At 41.0% G+C, this 18,148-nt stretch overlaps 2 protein-coding genes across 3 annotated transcripts; one reads left to right on the top strand and one right to left on the bottom strand.

Moving 5' to 3' along the window:
- Positions 1 to 544: 544 nt before the first annotated feature.
- On the bottom strand, positions 545 to 8,929 carry apip (APAF1 interacting protein). Of its 2 annotated transcripts, none has more exons than XM_034287831.1 (9): positions 8,790 to 8,929; positions 8,201 to 8,305; positions 7,219 to 7,815; positions 6,709 to 6,809; positions 6,244 to 6,292; positions 6,036 to 6,153; positions 1,976 to 2,111; positions 1,485 to 1,652; positions 545 to 1,335 (listed from the first exon to the last, which is right to left on the bottom strand). In XM_034287831.1, exons 3-9 carry the CDS (start codon positions 7,732 to 7,734, stop codon positions 1,221 to 1,223), a joined length of 1,203 nt encoding a protein of 400 aa, XP_034143722.1. In that variant the 5' UTR covers positions 7,735 to 7,815; positions 8,201 to 8,305; positions 8,790 to 8,929; the 3' UTR covers positions 545 to 1,220. The 2 variants fall into 2 exon arrangements, with proteins under 2 accessions (XP_034143722.1, XP_034143723.1); XM_034287832.1 differs by having other exon boundaries at positions 8,794 to 8,929.
- A 3,804-nt stretch (positions 8,930 to 12,733) lies between these two features.
- On the top strand, positions 12,734 to 17,731 carry LOC105025305. The gene is made up of 5 exons (XM_010895902.4): positions 12,734 to 12,906; positions 15,244 to 15,855; positions 16,154 to 16,216; positions 16,381 to 16,459; positions 16,566 to 17,731. Exons 1-5 carry the CDS (start codon positions 12,840 to 12,842, stop codon positions 16,735 to 16,737), a joined length of 993 nt encoding a protein of 330 aa, XP_010894204.2. The 5' UTR covers positions 12,734 to 12,839; the 3' UTR covers positions 16,738 to 17,731.
- The last annotated feature ends 417 nt before the right edge of the window (positions 17,732 to 18,148 follow it).

Here is an 18,148-nt window from a genome sequence, read left to right as displayed (position 1 = left end):
CAAAATGTTATGTTGTCTTTGTACTATTTTCAATTAAACACAGGGATAAATTATTTACACATCATTGCATTCTTTTTGCATTTTTTGCAGTGTCCCAACTTTTTTGGAAACTGGGGTGTATCTGAGTCAGCAGTAATCTAAGATTTAACAATAGGACACATGAACCCTGGAATACAAGGTTTAGCACTATGAGAGTAAACAGCAACGATTGAATAACAGCTAGTCTGTGTTTACACAGCCAAATTGGGATCCCTTGTGATTGCTCAAAATACCAATTAGCCAGAATACAGATCAGAATTGGGTAGTCCATGTTAAAGCAGCAGTAAAACAAATGGGGACAAAAATAGAAAAACAGAACCAAAAGGAGATGTGCATGAACAGGAAGCCTCCCACACAGCACATTTCCATAAGAAATACAGGACATCTTGTTTGATGACTCTGAAACTACACCATCAGTGCCTTCGGATATTACTTACCAATTGCAAATATTATCTAAATTGATACAATAAAATTATACTGTATTACAGACTGCATGTTGACAAAACACATTTATTCCCATCTTTATTGATCAGGCATGAAATGTCAACTTTCCAATCCACATGTCAGGCTGATTGAATTGTGGAAATTTAGATATCATAAATTTTGAAATGCTACAGATTTGTAAACCTAGAAATGTTTTGGAAATGTTTACAGATGGCCCATTTCCAATATTCACCAAAAGGATGTATTGTGCTCATTGGGCTAAATTCAGATTATTTCACATCATGTCTTTTTCAGAGCTAATCTAATTGGTGAAGAATCAAAAACACACTCAACAATACTGTGATGCTTTAGATGGTACTGATGTACACAGTCAGGTCAGACGTACACCGCTCAAAATGTTTCTTTGACACAATGGCCTAATCTCCCACAAAAAAAACATGCTTCTAGGAGAAACATACAGAATTATTTCCAGACAATATGTATGATGTATCTGCAACAATAGTGGATTGACAGGGTTTCAAAATATGTATTCATTCCAAAAAAGATTTTGGCCGTAAAACAAAAGCGTACCATAAAATGTAGACTTCTGCTGTCAAATGGAAAAAGCTTTCCAACAGGGGGAAAAACTCCTTTTAACTATCACAAGTATCAATCCCTTCATGTATGTTTGTGGTCAGTGAAATAGTAATTACATCTCTATCCATATATTGATTTTAAATGAATGTCAGTGACATTTATTAGGCTTGTTGGACATAATAGTACAGGTTCTCTTCGACGGGCTGAGCCGAAGGATCCAGTCCACACTGCTTCATTTTGACAGCGATGTCGAAAAGGTAGTCGTAACATTCACACCTGGAACAGACCGGAAGACACAACATTACCACACAGACCTCAGGAAGCACCAATGACCTACTATTAGCAGTGAATAACTTTGGTCTATAGAAAGTCACATCTTATACATGAAAACACTGCTAGCTCATGACTATTAGTTCAGAGCTCACATGGTCTTGGCTTTCTCCCAGGACTCCCCCCACACGTAGACCCCATGGCGCCGGACGAGGACCGCACAGGATTCTGGGTACTGCTCCATGGCCAGCGCCATGCGCTCCTTCAGGTCTTGCTCCTCTGGGGTGTTCTCAATGATGGGCACCACCAGTGTTTCGTCATATCTGCCAGCAAAGAAGGAAAACATCAGTGTGTGTGTGTGTGTGTGTGTGTGTGTGTTGACAAAAAAGAAAAGAAACATTTTTCAAATCAATGAAATTGGGCCAACATTGATTGGGGTTGCAAAACATGAATTTTGATATTTTCCAATTTAGTCAATTTAGCAGACGCTCGTTTCCACAGCAACTCACAGGACTGAGTTCACACATTTTTCACAGCCTTGCTCTCCACCCGCTTCACGCAAGAGAACATTAAGCCAGTAGGATTGGTTTTCGCACCTGAAGTGTGTGTATTAAAACACACCTTCTGCACATAACCACAAACCCACCTGTAGTTGGTGCCGGATGTGCACTTGCGAATTCCCTTGATCATCTCCTGGTGAGTTATCCGAAACTCCTTGCCAGGATAAAACAGTGTTGCCATGACAGCAGCTTTGGAGTGGGTGTGTATGACTGCCTGTGCCGCTGAGGAACAGGTGGAAAACGGTTAGCATTTAGCTTGTTGTGCTTACATGAGCTACGTGAGTCAATACAGCCTCATTCCATGCCCCAATACAGTGTTCTCTGGAACTACTGGCATCCTTGGTAAAGATGAGCAAAAAAGGCAAAGACAAAATGGCAATTTTGTTTATCAGCTAGATTTTTGACACTCCAGAAATCAATACCAGAAATAAAAAATATAATCAAGAAATAATTATTTTATACAAAAACACGCTTGACAATTATTGGCACCCCTGCATTTAGCACTTTGTACCTTTTTTTTATCAGAGTTGTATCTTTGCCAAGATAACAACTCTGTGGTGTTGAGCAAAACATCAAAAAGGCACTATCATTTATCCTGCTTGATCTTACACTCAAAACAAGAGTAACCAATTCTTTGACGTTTTAAAACAAAAATAGTTGAACAATTGATTTATGTCATGAGAAAAATATTATTCTCAATTATATGTCAATTATTAGCACTGATTTCTGTTTGGATCTGAAGGAATGAGTCATTGCTCTCCTGCAGGATCCAACAATGACCCAGTCTAAGCCCTCTTTAAAATCTCCAGGTACTTGACGGAGTCCATATTGCCATGTATCCGAACAAGGTTCCCAGGGCCTTTGGAAGCAAACAAGCCCCACAATATCATACAGTGGGGCAAAAAGGTATTTAGTCAGCCACCAATTGTGCAAGTTCTCCCACTTAAAAAGATGAAAGGGGCCTGTAATTTTCATCATAGGTACACTTCAACTATGAGAGACAAAATGACAGAAAAAAAATCTAGAAAATCATATTGTAGTATTATTTATGAATTTATTGGTAAATTATGGTGGAAAATAAGTATTTGGTCAATAACAAAAGTTCATCTCAATACTTTGTTATATACCCTTTGTTGGCAATGACAGACGTCAAACGTTTTCTGTAAGTCTTCACAAGGTTTTCACACACTGTAGCTGGTATTTTGGCCCATTCCTCCATGCAGAACTCCTCTACAGCACTGATGTTTTGGGGCTGTCGCTTTGCAACACGGACTTTCAACTGCCTCAAAAGATTTTCTATTGGGTTGAGATCTGGTGACTGGCTAGGCCACTCCAGGACCTTGAAATGCTTCTTACGAAGCCACTCCTTCATTGCCCGGATGGTGTGTTTGGGATCATTGTCATGCTGAAAGACCCAGCCACGTTTCATCTTCAATGCCCTTGCTGATGGAAGGAGGTTTTCACTCAAAATCTTACGATATATGGCCCCATGTATTCTTTCCTTTAGATGGATCAGTCATCCTGGTCCCTTTGCAGAAAAACAGCCCCAAAGCATGACGTTTCCACTCCAATGCTTCACAGTAGGTATGGTGTTCTTTGGATGCAACTCAGCATTCTTTCTCCTCCAAACACGACGAGTTGAGTTTTTACCAAAAGGTTCTATTTTGGTTTCATCTGACATTCTCCCAATCCTCTTCTGGACCATCCAAAGGCTCTCTAGCAAATCTCAGACGGGCCTGGACATGTACTGGCTTAAGCAGGAGGACACGTCTGGCACTGCAGGATTCGAGTCCCTGGCGGCGTAGTGTGTTACTGATGGTAGCCTTTGTTACTTTGGTCCCAGCTCTCTGCAGGTCATTAACTAGGTCCCCCCGTGTGGGTCTGGGATTTTTGCTCACCATTCTTGTGATAATTTTGGGGTGAGATCTTACATGGAGCCCCGGATCGAGGGAGATTATCAGTGGTCTTGTATGTCTTCCATTTTCTTATAATTGCAGATTCAGTCTTCCCAGCCTGGTGCAGGTCTACAATTTTATTTCTGGTGTCCTTTGACAGCACTTTGGTCTTGGCCATAGTGGAGTTTGGAGTGTGACTCTTTGAGGTTGTGGACAGGTGTCTTTTATACTGATAAGTGCAAACAGGTGCCATTAATACAGGTAATGAGTGGAGGACAGAGAAGCCTCTTAAAGAAGAAGTTACAGGTCTGTGAGAGACAGATATCTTGCTTGTTTGTAGGTGACCAAATACTTATTTTACCGAGGAATTTACCAATAAATTCAAGTAATCAAACCGTGAACAAATCTTTTATTTTGCTGAATTGCAAATGGTACATTGCAATTTTGCTTTGTTTGAAGTATAGTGGCGGCAGCATCATGTTGTGGTGATGCTTTTCATCAGCAGGGACTGGGCACCTTGATAAAAAACTGAAAAATGGATGAAGCAAAAATACCTGGAAATACTGCAAGAAAAACCTGCTTTGTCTGCTGGAAAACAAATTCTTGGAAAGGAATTTAACATTCAGCAGGACAATAACCCCAAGCACAAAAACTGAAGAATGGATGAAGCAAAAATACTGTGTCACCATTTTAAAATAAAATCCTGCATGCATCATGCACCCAACCTGAACAACTTGGTGAAAATCTCCCAAGACAAATAGGCCAAAATCACTCCAAGTCTGTGTGCAAAACTCCCCAAATAAGTAAAAGATGAATTGCTTTGAAAGGCGGTTCTACAAAAATAAATATGTAGACGTTGAATACTTATGCAAGCCACATACAGGAGGGTGACAAATCAAAGGAAAAAACTGAATAAATTAGTAGAGGAACATAGCTCATGCAGATGCTTCCATACAGATACTGCACGATAATGAAGCAATTAATATCCAATCATGCTACGTGGCACCAATGGGATATTGTGGACCTACGTGTTTGACAGCGCTCCCCACCATCCAAACACAAAATGAGGAAATATCCATTTGGGGAATGTTGTTCCATCCCTCCTGTAGCGTTCCAGAGACTCATAGATGGCCCAACACCATAATGAGACAGTTCATGTAAAGTTATCCTTAAATTTTTCACCCGTTTCTATTTTAATATCTCCCAACATAAAAATAAAATGTCAATGTACCATATGTAATTCGGTAAAACTAAAGAATTGGTCAGTGGTCAAAACACAGAAAGTCTTTGTATATGTTTGGGAAGATACTTCCATTAGATTTGGCTCATATTACATTTTCATATTTTGCTTCGAGTTATTTTTGTATTGTTTCTTTGAATATTTTTACAGCTAAATGACAAAAATGTAAAATGGACTACTAGGACAACTACGACGACTAGGACTAAGACATTTTACACTAAAAAACGTCTGCCTAGACCTGGACCACCGTAGGTCACAACTTACTGAAGAACACATGGACATTGCAACAATTAATAATAATTTGGCTAGGAAGTGTTCGCTCGTGATTGACTGGTTTTAAATTAGCTAGCGAACATTCTACCATTAGGCAGTGATGACAACTCCTGAGACCTGGGTCTATATTGATTGCACCAACTCTGTTCTGAAACATTTTGGATGCAATTAAAATTAGAGTTTATACGGTACCAATTCAGGCCTGTCCCTCCCCGTTCTGTTTCCATTTAAAGTAGGGGCACAGTGTGTTGTAGTAAGGCTAGGTTTATGTAAGCAAGCTGGCCTCACCACTCATGGTGTATGCATTCATAAACAGACCAGAAGGACAGAGACCTCACCACTCATGGTGTATGCATTCATAAACAGACCAGAAGGACAGAGACCTCACCACTCATGGTGTAGGCATTCATAAACAGACCAGAAGGACAGAGACCTCACCTCTCATGGTGTATGCATTCATAAACAGACCAGAAGGACAGAGACCTCACCTCTCATGGTGTAGGCATTCATAAACAGACCAGAAGGACAGAGACCTCACCACTCATGGTGTAGGCATTCATAAACAGACCAGAAGGACAGAGACCTCACCACTCATGGTGTAGGCATTCATAAACAGACCAGAAGGACAGAGACCTCACCACTCATGGTGTAGGCATTCATAAACAGACCAGAAGGACAGAGACCTCACCACTCATGGTGTATGCATTCATAAACAGACCAGAAGGACAGAGACCTCACCTCTCATGGTGTAGGCATTCATAAACAGGGGGGTGCACTGGCTCTTCTTCAGATTCTTCCATGCTGGTGGGACACAGATGTCCCTCTCCTCTACATCACACACAAACATGTCCTCCGGCTAACGGGCACAGCAGAAACAAACACTTAAGAGGTGTCCCCTGAAAACTCTCCAACATAGTGGTCTAGGATCTGTATACGATATACTCACCTGTAGTCTCTCCTTCTGGACTCCAGACGGGGCAATGTAAATCTGGTCTCTGGGTTAAATGAAGAAGGGCACATTATTCATCAGTTTGTCAAGTATGGCCTCAAAAATAATTGATGGGTCCACCGGTCATTTTGGAAGCTAAATTAATTTTAAAAAATATATATACATCCACCAAACAAATTTTTACCAGCCTAATATTTCTCATCAAAATAACACTAAAGGATTGCCGTTGAGCTACACAACTACAAAAAGTCAGTGTCATCCATTGCAGATTATGTATTTGACTGTAGTCACAAAGAGCTAGCCCTGCAGTGTAAACACTTCAGGAAGTGGCAGGTGTTATTGATAGGCCAATTACCCTACAAATACAAAGCACTTTTTGGTAGATTCATTCATTTCATGATAGGCTGCCATGTTTAACTAAAGAACATTTTGAATTAAAACCATGTTATATCAGTGACATACCCATGACGTAAACTTATCCCTCCGCCTGTCCCAGTAACCCAACCAAGTTTGTAGAAGAGCCGGCACAGTTCTGGGATGAGAACCCGGGGATGTTCCTTGTCCTAAAACAAGATGGTATCAGAACGTTACGAGTCCCAGTGGATGATTACCATGTTGACCCACCAGTTGCTCAAACAGGGTTGTGCAAATAACGAGGGTCTGGATGGAGTCAACTTCGCTATCCTCTCCTCACTCCAGAGCAGTGTGAATGTCCTCTCCCACTTTCTAACACTCCCTCTCCTCACTCCAGAGCAGTGCGAATGTCCTCTCCCACTTTCTAACACTCCTTCTCCCTGTCCAATCTCTGCTGTTGTCTAGCTGCCTAAATCAGTTGACTTCTCTCATTGACTGTTTCTCACTTTTCACTCCTCTCGCCATCTCCGGTTGCTTCTACTTTTTAGTGTGTAGCGTGCTGGATGCATCTGCATGTGTCAGATTATGTTAGCAATGTTGGCAGTTTCTCTAACATACCTGAGACTCAGTTTTCTCTGAACCAGAGTCCTCGTCCTTTTGGATTATGTCAGATATAGACGCCATTTTCTCTTGGCTAGACACCATAAACGATGACTTGTTAACCTTTCTAACTATTCCCTTCTTGTGTGTTTTTTCTTTACAAACATTTTCAACCAGTTCGTTCTTCAGAGTTTTTTCTTTAGCAACATTTCTGACTAGTTTCTTCTTGAGAGTTTTTTCTTTGTCAGCCATTCCAACCAGTTTCTTTGAGATAGTATTTTCTTCATCAGCCATTTCAATCAGTTCCTTCTTGCAAGTTTTCTCTTTTTCAACTGCTCGAAGCAAATTCTTCTTGCGACCACGTCCAGGGAGGTTGACTACAATTCCATATATAGCATGTTTCCTGATAATATTACGAACTGTGGAGACAGCAATTCCAACATCACGGGCGATGGATTTGTACCCTTGCTTAAGTCCATGTTTGGATACAATCAAATTTCTTAGATCCTCAGACAGTTCTTTTCCCTTCACCATGTTTACGGTCGTAGAGCAAGATTGTTCTGCTGTCTTTTCAAACCTGGTTGAACTGCTGTTCTTGACTCCTGGATCCTGAAACTTACCATAGGACAGATACATTAGCCTACACAGTAGTACAGTAAACGAGAATTACCTCCATCAAATGAATTCCGGATTTGGCTCCTGTGCCAAACCAAACGTCTTTTCTTTAACCCCTTAGTTTCAACTTTCACAACATGCAAGTGTCGGCAACTGTATTTGGGTTCTAAACAGCTAGGACAAAAATAAAAGGTAATTGTAGAGCCCACCAAGACAACATAAAAAAACAAAGACAACCTTTGGATAGTGATGCGCTAGCTTGCTGACTTGCAGCACTAACTAGTATGTAAACAGAAAAGAAACACGTGACGTTAATGTTGTTATACCCCTTAACGAATCCACACATGACAGCGCATCGTTTTAAACAAATCTAACTTTTAAATACCTTTCCGAGTTTCTTTGCGTGTTCGTTTGAAGGCGGAGGGAGTTCATCATACAGGTGCGACAGGATTTCGTCAGGACCTCTAGAGCGTGCAGTTTCTCGTTTTGCCTGAACGAAATGAACAAACAGTCGCTCCGGTTTTTGACAATCGACGGACTTCAAATATATGATCTGTAAATACACCGCACTAAACTTGCAAACGCTCATCCTGAAAAAAATATGAACATGTAATTCACTAACATGAATAAAGACTGCTTGAATTTTTAATCCAATATTTTTACTAACGCTAAAATATTTTTTGTGTTGAATCTGCATGTGTGGAAGTTGTTTTCGTGGATTTTTTGCCACTTGTGCACAGAACAGTGGCACACACATTCCATGAAGAAACAATCCACAAATGCGAGTTGGCAGATCCACTTGAACTACAATACGTTTCATCCAAACAATCGCGTAACGGAAAGTGAACTCTTTGTTTAGCTTCACATTTGGTTTTCTCAGTTAGCCAACATGCTTTCATAGTGACAACTTCCATCAAAGACGATAAAACAATACGTTCCATGTTTTCTCTCTCCCTGTTTCTCACATCACGTACTCACGTATACAGCTCCAGGTAATTACGGTGCTTTAGTTAGTAAGGACATATTTTCTCCTTCCAACATAACAGCATTGTTGCGTTAGATAGTTTGATCTATTTCCCTATTCTATTAAATCAGGTGGTGGTAACTGTACTGTTATTTACATTGTAGCAAGTTTTTTTTTCGATTAGTTATTTTCCTTAACGTTAGGGATATCACGGCCGTTTCAAAAGTTATGAGGTTTAAACACTCTCACCCCTAATGGTAATCAATGGAATTTGACCTCAATGTTTTATTCATTTTTATACTTGCTCCATCTGGGCACAGTACACAAAACCGTGACTAAGAGCAAACAGAAAGAGTCAGCACTTTAAACCTTGGATAAATTAGTCATGGTATGTCTTTTCAAATAAAAAATGCTGGATTACAGTGCCATACAAAATAGTCCAAATGCTGTAAATAAAACTTTCCCCATCAAAGAAAGTTGCCAAGCGAAGAGTCATCACTTTGCCTTTACATGATTGGCTGGAAGACACCAAGATATTGCAGTTAAAGTAGATCTGCCAAATTCCATTCATGGGTTGTTACTCCATAGAAACACAGTGGCACAATTCTGGAAAGATCCACAAGTCTGAAAAGACACACAACATGATCCACGAATGGATCAATATGTGCTTCGTATCATTGTCTTCCTGGTGGATACATGTGATGCCAAGTTTCAGGCTTTCTGGTGGTGGTAACTAGGTTTTTTGCTAAAATGTCCTGGTATCTGGTCTAGTTCATGATTCTGTTGACCGTAGCAATGGTCCACTGACCAATAGAAGCATAACCAGCCCCATAACATTACAAATTTGACTACATCATACAGTAGCTTTCAGGTTCCTTTCTGCCAATGCATCCTTCTTTTCAGTCTAACGTATAATAATCCTTATCCCCGCCTCCAGCCCCACCCACCTGTGTTTCAGAAAAGACAATACTTCAGGATTGTTTTAGTCCTGTCTGTTTCTGCGCCCCACCTTGTTTCCGTGCCTCAACCTTGTCTCGGAGTAGTTTGTGGTCTTTTGATGTTTCTCTGGTTAGTGGGGCATATACTGCATGGTTGGCATTGTCCAGAGGAATCTTTAAGATAGGTCAACTATGTGCCGGTCGACATCCGTCAATCCCTAATATCTGTTGAATGTTGCAGTAATTGATGTAGGGGGGCTAAAGTCAGTCAGTCCTGTTGGGTGAAAATTCTCCTGTCTTATTTGGTATTCTGTTGATCTTAGGCATGCACCATGTTATTTAACATACTCCTCCTCCTCAGTGGCCAGACGACTCCAAGCTGTCCCTGTCAAATTCCATCTGGTCTTGTTGTTGATCTAGATTCTGTCTGATGACTCCTGCTGTCACTGCCCACAGCCCATTTGGATTCATTGCCATCTTTGTCTCAACCTCCACACTTGCCTATGAAAAGCCAAAAGATGTTTACATTTTATCCTGCAGATTTTATTTGAAGCCCCCTATGTGAATAGGATTATTGTTGTTATGAGAAACTAATAGATATTTTCATTTACTACAGAGGAATAGGTGTTTTATCACGTTTTTTAAAAGGTGTACTTCGGTAATCTCCGCCCACCACGGCCAGAGGAGGACTAGCCCCGAGGCGTGATTGAGCGTGATGGACAAGGATGTAATGGACAAGGATGTAATGGACAAGGATGTAATGGACAAGGATGTGATGGACAAGGATGTGATGGACAAGGATGTAATGGACAAGGATGTAATGGACAAGGATGTGATGGACAAGGATGTGATGGACAAGGATGGGGACCATCGGTGGGGAAGGATGGTCAGCGGAAGTTCAATGATTGTTTCAAATGTGATTTTAATGTTTTTAAACCACATTTGGCCCTGTTATGTTTTATTCCAACAGTATATAGATGTAATATTAGACAAAATAAACACATTTCCCTTTACATTATGGCATCAATTTTTAAAATAACACGAAATTGCTCTCCATTCATCTAGCAATTGGAACTGTTACATCAAAGCCAACAGCATCAAGAATTGCCATCCATCTTTGACCGAATGCTTCCTTAACAATCAACTGCAGCTGCAACATTGCTACCAAGCTGCTTTGTCGTGTCCAGTAGCAACACACAAGCACACACTTGATTCAAGATCACTGCCCTACACGCTCATTTTTGCCCTACATCCTCATTTATGCCCTACACGCTCATTTGTGCCCTACAGGCTCATTTGTGCCTACATACTAATTTGACAAGAGACTGGGCAAAGAAAACCAGACCTCCTCAAACAGGAAGGCACCAGAAACTAAAAGTGTGCCTATAATAATCACACCATAATACAATATGTTTACAGGACTTACAGCAAAAACAGAAAACAATAGAAACAAAGTAGGTGATTTGAGAATTCAACCATACGTGTTTAAAATGAACCCAATGCCAACAGACAGAAAGAGATTTCTTCCTCTCAGCCAGGGGAGTGTATTAGGTATTTTCTTCAGCGAAAAACCTCTCATGTACTGTAGATAGTTGGACATACATTAGTTTCTGTTAAAAGGTAATCACTGCAGTGGCAGTCAATGTTGTCTAGGTCTAGGTTGGGTGTTTTTGACAGTGTTTTTCCAGATAAATGATCTGTTGGTTTTTCAATTGAATATGGTTGGTTACAAGAACGTAATGTAGTCTGACATGATTTGTCACATAAACAATAGATGGATTTTCAAGAAGGGCTTGAAGACATTTGATACCCACTGTATCAGAACTGGAGTGGTTTACAGCTGAAATGTGGGGCCAAAGTTGCCAACAGAGAAGTGGAAGGAAGCTCCCTGGTGTTTACAAGAACTGTTTAACTGCCGTTAAAGCATGCCAAAGGATGTCCAACACATTTAGGTGCTGGTTGCCAAATACATTTTCTTTGTGCCATTTATTGTAATTTCCTGAATGAAAATGAACAAAGGTTTCATAAAGGGCAAATGTAGTCCTCCATATCGGTAGGACAAGTACATACTGCAGCTTGTGTAAAGTCACTGAGAATGTGTGGAAACCACAAATATAGACACGTTTGGGAGACTACCATGACCCAACATGAACTGCTTTTCCTACTGCGTGTGTGTGTGTGTGTGTGTGGGTGCACTTGCATGTAAGAGCATGCTAATTTTCAGGCTCCCTAAAACCCTAAAAGGCCACAAGTGCCTGGACAGGAAGTGACACCCGGAGGTGTGGTGGGCAAGACAAGACAGCACCTTCTTCCCACGTGTAAAAATAAATGTTGACGTCAGAAATGACGCTGAGTCATTGCACCATGTTCCTGGTCTGGTTCAGGCAGATCTGTCAAAGACCCGCAGGGTCTCCCCATCAATCACAGTTACTTGTGGCTGAATACACACCCAGCTGTTTCATGTTGAACACATTAGCACCGGTAACATGAGACAGAGACATTCAGAATGTAAAACAATTTGTGTGTGTGTGTGTGTGTGTGTGGGTAAACCACCTCTATATGTACCTATGGGGAACCTAACTTTTTTGGGGGGTAGGTCACTACTGGTTACGTTTAGGGTTATGTGTTAGGGCTAGGTTACGTTTAGGTAATTTTAGCTTTATGGTAAGAGTTAATGCCAGGGTTAGAATTTAAAACGGAATCCGATTGAGCGGTTAAGGTGAGTTTAGGGTTCAGGTTAGGTTTTGGGTGTGAGGTTTAGAGGTAGATTTTAGGGGTTAAGGGAAATAAAACATTAAATGGGAATGATACCTGTGGTCCCCATAAGAAAACAGAATGAGTGTGTGCTTGTGTTCATGTGTATGACAGAGACAGAGAAAGTCTTGCAAAAAGAAAAAAAGAAAGAGGGTATGTTAGTGTTTAAGAGGGTGTGTTCTTAGCGTCACCTGCTTCCAGCCATTGATTGTGCCTCTAGCCGTTGATGATGTAGTGATACATCCCAGTATAAAATGAGCTACAACTTTCAAACCACCTTAGTCACATTCTTACGAAACAGCCATTAGCCCTGCTGGGAACAGAAGGACCTGAGAGCACAGTTCTACATTGTCTTGGACATCTTCAACATGTGGACCCTACTGCTCGGACTCATTCTGGGACTTTTGGCACCTGTACACTCTCACCCAGTCCCTGGTGAGTGACAATTTTGTTACCATATTTCTGCATGTTTTTTCCCCAGTTATGCCAAATAATGTTTTAAATGCCTGATGAGAGTTTGACCTTCTGTTTGAAATAAAGTTTCTGTGAACGATTTTATTTTATGTTTCTGACAGAGAGAAAATGTAATTATTAAACTGTTGAACTTGAACTTGGCGTTGCATTGCATTTTTGTGGCATTTTCTTCACATTCCCCAAGATCTGATATAGCTGACCTGTGGAATGGGATTTCAGTAGGTACATGGGATATTGTTTTGCAATAGAGGAGCAAGGCACTTTAAGTCCAATAAGAATTTTCTACAGTATGCATCAAATATGAATTTGGTACGCTATTGAAGAAGAGAATTCACTATTGAAGAGGGACCAGGTTTGGACTGACAGCTGCTCATCGTTCGATTAGGCTCTACCAAAATTAAGGAATGGCCAGTAATATGTGGATTGTGGCTTTAACATGTATTTTGAATATGCAAAACATTGTTTTAAATCAGGAATGGGATAGGGTCTGAAATAATTCTGGATATGTCAGGTCTTTTGGGTGCCCTGATGTGATATGCCACTGCTCCTGGGAGAGAAGATTTAGCAGTGTTTTACATTCTTTATAGTCCATGTGGGTAGAACATCATGAGAATGTGTGACCCATAATTCTATTTTCCGTCATTATAATTCAATTTTGACTGGAAACAAAAACAAAATTGTATTAGCATTTATGTATGCTAGATACATCCAAAATAATATGAATATGAAATAATGGAATAGTACAAAAAAAGTGCTATAAAGGTACACAAAGAAATTATCTGTGTTTAGATATGTTGCAGTAAATCATTTTAGTTTAGGAACATTTTTAACTTTCCGCAAAGGACTGTAGGTGCCGACTCACATGTATGTATGCTTAGGTCCAGGTCAAATGGATGTATGTGTTTAGTCCAAGAGACAGACGGACAGATACTGTATTATATATCATGAACTCCAAGAGACATCCATCCAATCAAGGGCTTCCCCAACTGACCATTGGCAGTTCAACCGGGTAAAATGGGTCATTGTTTAAACAACCTCCTTGTTGTTTCCTGAGCACAAGCTTATAGACTTCAGGTAACCTTTCCAGCGAGGTTTCCTGTTGCTCTTCAGGTGAGTCTGCACATTTCTGGGCTTCTTTCTGGGCTTCCTCATCGTGTTTCAGGCGCTACCTGTACTCTAGCTCAGTGATTCTGGTGGAATCTATTCATTACATGTTTAGTGCAGCCCAGCCCGCCCCCACCCCACCCCCACCCCACGTAGACACACAGCAGCCTTTGTAGAATCTGCTGAGCTATTCCAGCGGGTGCATTACTGCATATCCTGAATGTGACACCAAAGTGCTTCGGAGAGCTCGAGACAAGCACAGGCAGGGAGAAACCTTGGTGAATAGTAAATCTGTTGCCAAATGTGTTTGAATTCGAGACCCGAGATGAATTGCTTGGCACACCGGCTTACGTTCCCTAATAGGTTGGTCAGAGGAATAGGTAACTAACAAAGGGTTGCAGGGGATCAAAACTCAAGAGAAGAAAAGTAGAAAAATGGGTTCTGAAAAGGATACGTGGGTGTGTCCAGTGAAAGTGAATGGAAAGATAAAAAAACACAAAATGACACCAGCTGGGAATAAGGACCAAAAGTGGAGCAAAGCAAACAAGTGGCAAAGGCCAGTACAACATTAATATGAAAAAGTTCTAATTTGAAGAGAAATGTCCTTTTGTTCAAAGAAAAAGATTTTGTCGATGACACCCGACATTATAATGAGATAACAGATAACAGATAAGATCCATTAGGAGATTCACCTAGTTACTTGCAAAGTGGGTCACAGCTTTATTGGCAGTTGGGCCACAGGAAACCAGAACACATTATTAATGTGAATGCCTCTTTTAGGGCGGAACATTTGGGCACCTATACAAAGTTTCCCCAGAATCCTTTGAAGTAGCACCTTGTTGAATCAATATTGCAACATAACAAAGAAAAAGAAAGGCGCCAAGGCATTATTTATTCTAGCTGGATGTGTTCACATTGTGGTTTTAATGAAACCAAATGATTTGCCAAATGACTGCCTTTCTTCTGTTACGCATCAAGGCAGGGTGAGATTAGTCATCTCGTCTCTGAGATGTACCGGCCTGTCAGTTCAACACACAGGTGGTTAATGTGGGAGCCTCCGGGTCTTTTCTGTTGTAAAGATATCAATCATGTTCCTCCGTGGATAATGGTCAGGGCATTGAGTACCTCATTTAACAGTTGTATTGTAATTAACAGTCAAATTATCTGTTTTTTCTTTCTTCTCTTTCGTCGCAGTTTTCAAGTCCGACCCAAGTCTTACTGCGGGTCCCCTAGATGCAACCAATGCGACATCCAGCAGTAATGAAAACGCACCAGGCTTTGGTCATCTAGAGACCACTAGCTGGATAATATCTGACCTGGAAGCCTGGTCGTCAACCTCTGACCCTGAGGGCAGCACAGATGAGATGGAGGGCAGCACTGAGCAGGCCAGTACTGGGGCGGGCAACCCAAGCCAAACTCCCATCTCAGAGTTGGAAGAAGAAGGCCTGATCTCCCTTAGTCCTCTTCCACGTTTCAGTCCCACTGGCCCAAGCCAAACCCAAGGGCTCAGCCACGTGGCAAGTTCTACCCTAACCAGCATGGCAGGGTTGCAGAGAGCCCGGGCAGCAAAGATGGACACAGAGCGTCCAACCACAGAACAGCCCTTCACCTCAACCGGCAGCTCTGCCTCAGCCACAACTGTCTGGACTCACACTGACATGGACGAGTCAGGGTCAGGAGTCGTGCACACGACTGGTACCACGGTTACAGATTCCACTGACCAGATACTCGGTTCCCCTGTCAACGAGGAACCCATTGAAAGAAAAGATGGAAAACATACAAAAGTGTCAGCCGACATCCTTGAAGGTATGCTAGTTCATCTTTGGAGTTATTATGTTCATTTGAAGCGGTATTTACACTCAAGATCCATCCACTTGTGCGAATCATTCGTTGATTGTGAGAGGTCACAACTTGCTCAGAGATTCTGATGAGCCGCAGCAGGTCACCAGCTTGAATAGGGTCCATTGTATGTATTGGCAGATAGGGCTAAGGACTAGGGTCTCTTACGTGCTCTGATTGGGGCATTTATGGTTTGGTAAGGCTTGGAAATATCTCTGTGGTGTAGATACCTTGCAGTTAACTCTGTATGTGTATGTTCATGCAGTTCCACATCAAGCACCTGATCTAAAACCAACCCCATCAGCACGAAGTGATGCATTTACAGCAGGTGAGTTGTTGAATAGTACCATCCCAGCTAACAAGCAGCACTGCTGTTGTACGAGGCAATATCTTCCTGTTTCATTGTTTATTTTAAGACGCTGTTTGGTGAACATAACAGGCACCAGTAGGGATGATCACTTTCATTCGCCCTCTTGTCTTCTTTTTCTTCAGGTTGGTGGATCATCCCTGTTTTTGTCCTTGGCATCGTCATCATGTTTTCAATCTGTATTGTTATAGTTATCAGTAAAAGGTAAAACCCACCGCTTGATCCGACTTTCAATATGCATCAATGGTATTGAATAATGTTTACACTTAGTCACAGTTGTCCAATTTAACCTTGTAAAACCCTGTTGCAGTTGGACTCGAAAGGCCCAGACTGAGAAAAATGAAATGGCCAAAGCCACATCAGGAGATGAGCATGAAAAGAAGAGGTTTCTGTCCAACGGGAGGCCCAAGGAGAACAGCTGCATAGGACAATACAGCATAATCCCCCTGAAGGAAATCCCAGAGAAAGAACCATTGGACTGAGACGGATAGAGAAGACGCAAGCCCGGGCCAAAATAAGAACAATTGAGACCAAAGAAAAATCATTCATTGAACAGGCTTTCCCTTTCCAAGTCAATGGCCACATAGCGGAGAGACATTTTGAGTGTACCCATAACAGCGCAGCAGGAAGTAAAATCTAGTGATACTAGATTTTATTTCTGTGAATTGAGACATAGATTGTATGCTGGGCGTATCTAATATGTGCTTAAACCATGGAAATTCGACCTTTGGTAGTCCAAAAAAAGTGTTTTATAAACACCTTGGCTGAGGGGTTATGGAAAGACACATTTCTGTTTATATTGAGTGTCGTGGCTCAGTCTAACACTGTCCATTTATTTATAAAGGAACATTTACTTTCAATTGAAGATAATCACTTCACACAAAGGTGATCGTTTAAAGGCCTGTTGGCGCAACAGAATCTTCCATAACACTCACCAAAATGGTTCATCAGTATGTTGCCCAGTCCTAAGGGCCTACAGAATCAATTCTGTTTGGATATTCACATGTAAAAAGTGAAGAATCCAATTTGATATTTTAGGGTAATTTTTTTTGTTTTCATCTTGTGACAATGGGCTGGGTGCGGGCGAAGCAGACATTATAGATGTTACAGACGTTATATTATGGGGCTGTTCAATAGACCACATCTTTCGATAGCCTACTCAGTACAATCTTTTACTGAGAACTGATGAAGTCATTATGCGTAACCTAAAAGAAATTGCACTACAGCCATTTACAACATCCATATTTATAACATCAATGTTCCAAATACTGTTACATGTTAGTGTTCACATAGTTCATGTTCCCAGCACCCAACAGTGAGTTTTTCTTTTGTCTTGTTTGTGTCATGTTGTTGCTGTTGTTTGTGTTGTTGATTTTTGTTGTTGTTCTTGTTATTGACATTGTTGTTGAGGTTGTTCTCGTGATATTGCACTGTTTTCACCAAATCCTGTAAAAAAAAAGTAAACTGCTGAATATAGCCGAATGCCTCTGTAGATCTTTCATAGCTACATGCTTGGTCTACTCAGGGACTCACATTCGTGTTACAAATGCTTACACAGATATTCAACAAAGACTTGATACAAACATATTTGAGTACCAGCTTTTCACAATATGTTCAATGGGTGTGTCCTTGCTTACATATGGCATTCAGTATTCTTCTTCTAATGGCCAGTATTGAGAGTTACAGTAAACATACTTACCTGTGTTTGTTTGTGAGGCACAATTCTATATTCCCCAACTGATAACTGCACCATGGAGGAATTCATAAACTATTGCTGTACGTCACGTTGCCCACACAAAATTGCTACCAATTATGTTTCTCTTTTCCATTCCTACATTTACTCATACTAAGTCACTTAGGGTCATTTTAAATTATTAACAAACTACAACACAA

The sequence above is a fragment of the Esox lucius genome, chromosome 2 (genome assembly GCF_011004845.1).
Source record: "Esox lucius isolate fEsoLuc1 chromosome 2, fEsoLuc1.pri, whole genome shotgun sequence".
NCBI classification, from domain to species: Eukaryota; Metazoa; Chordata; class Actinopteri; order Esociformes; family Esocidae; genus Esox; species Esox lucius.
The sequence above is the reverse complement of the archived record's forward strand: the minus strand, read 5'-3'. Positions and strand labels throughout refer to the sequence as shown.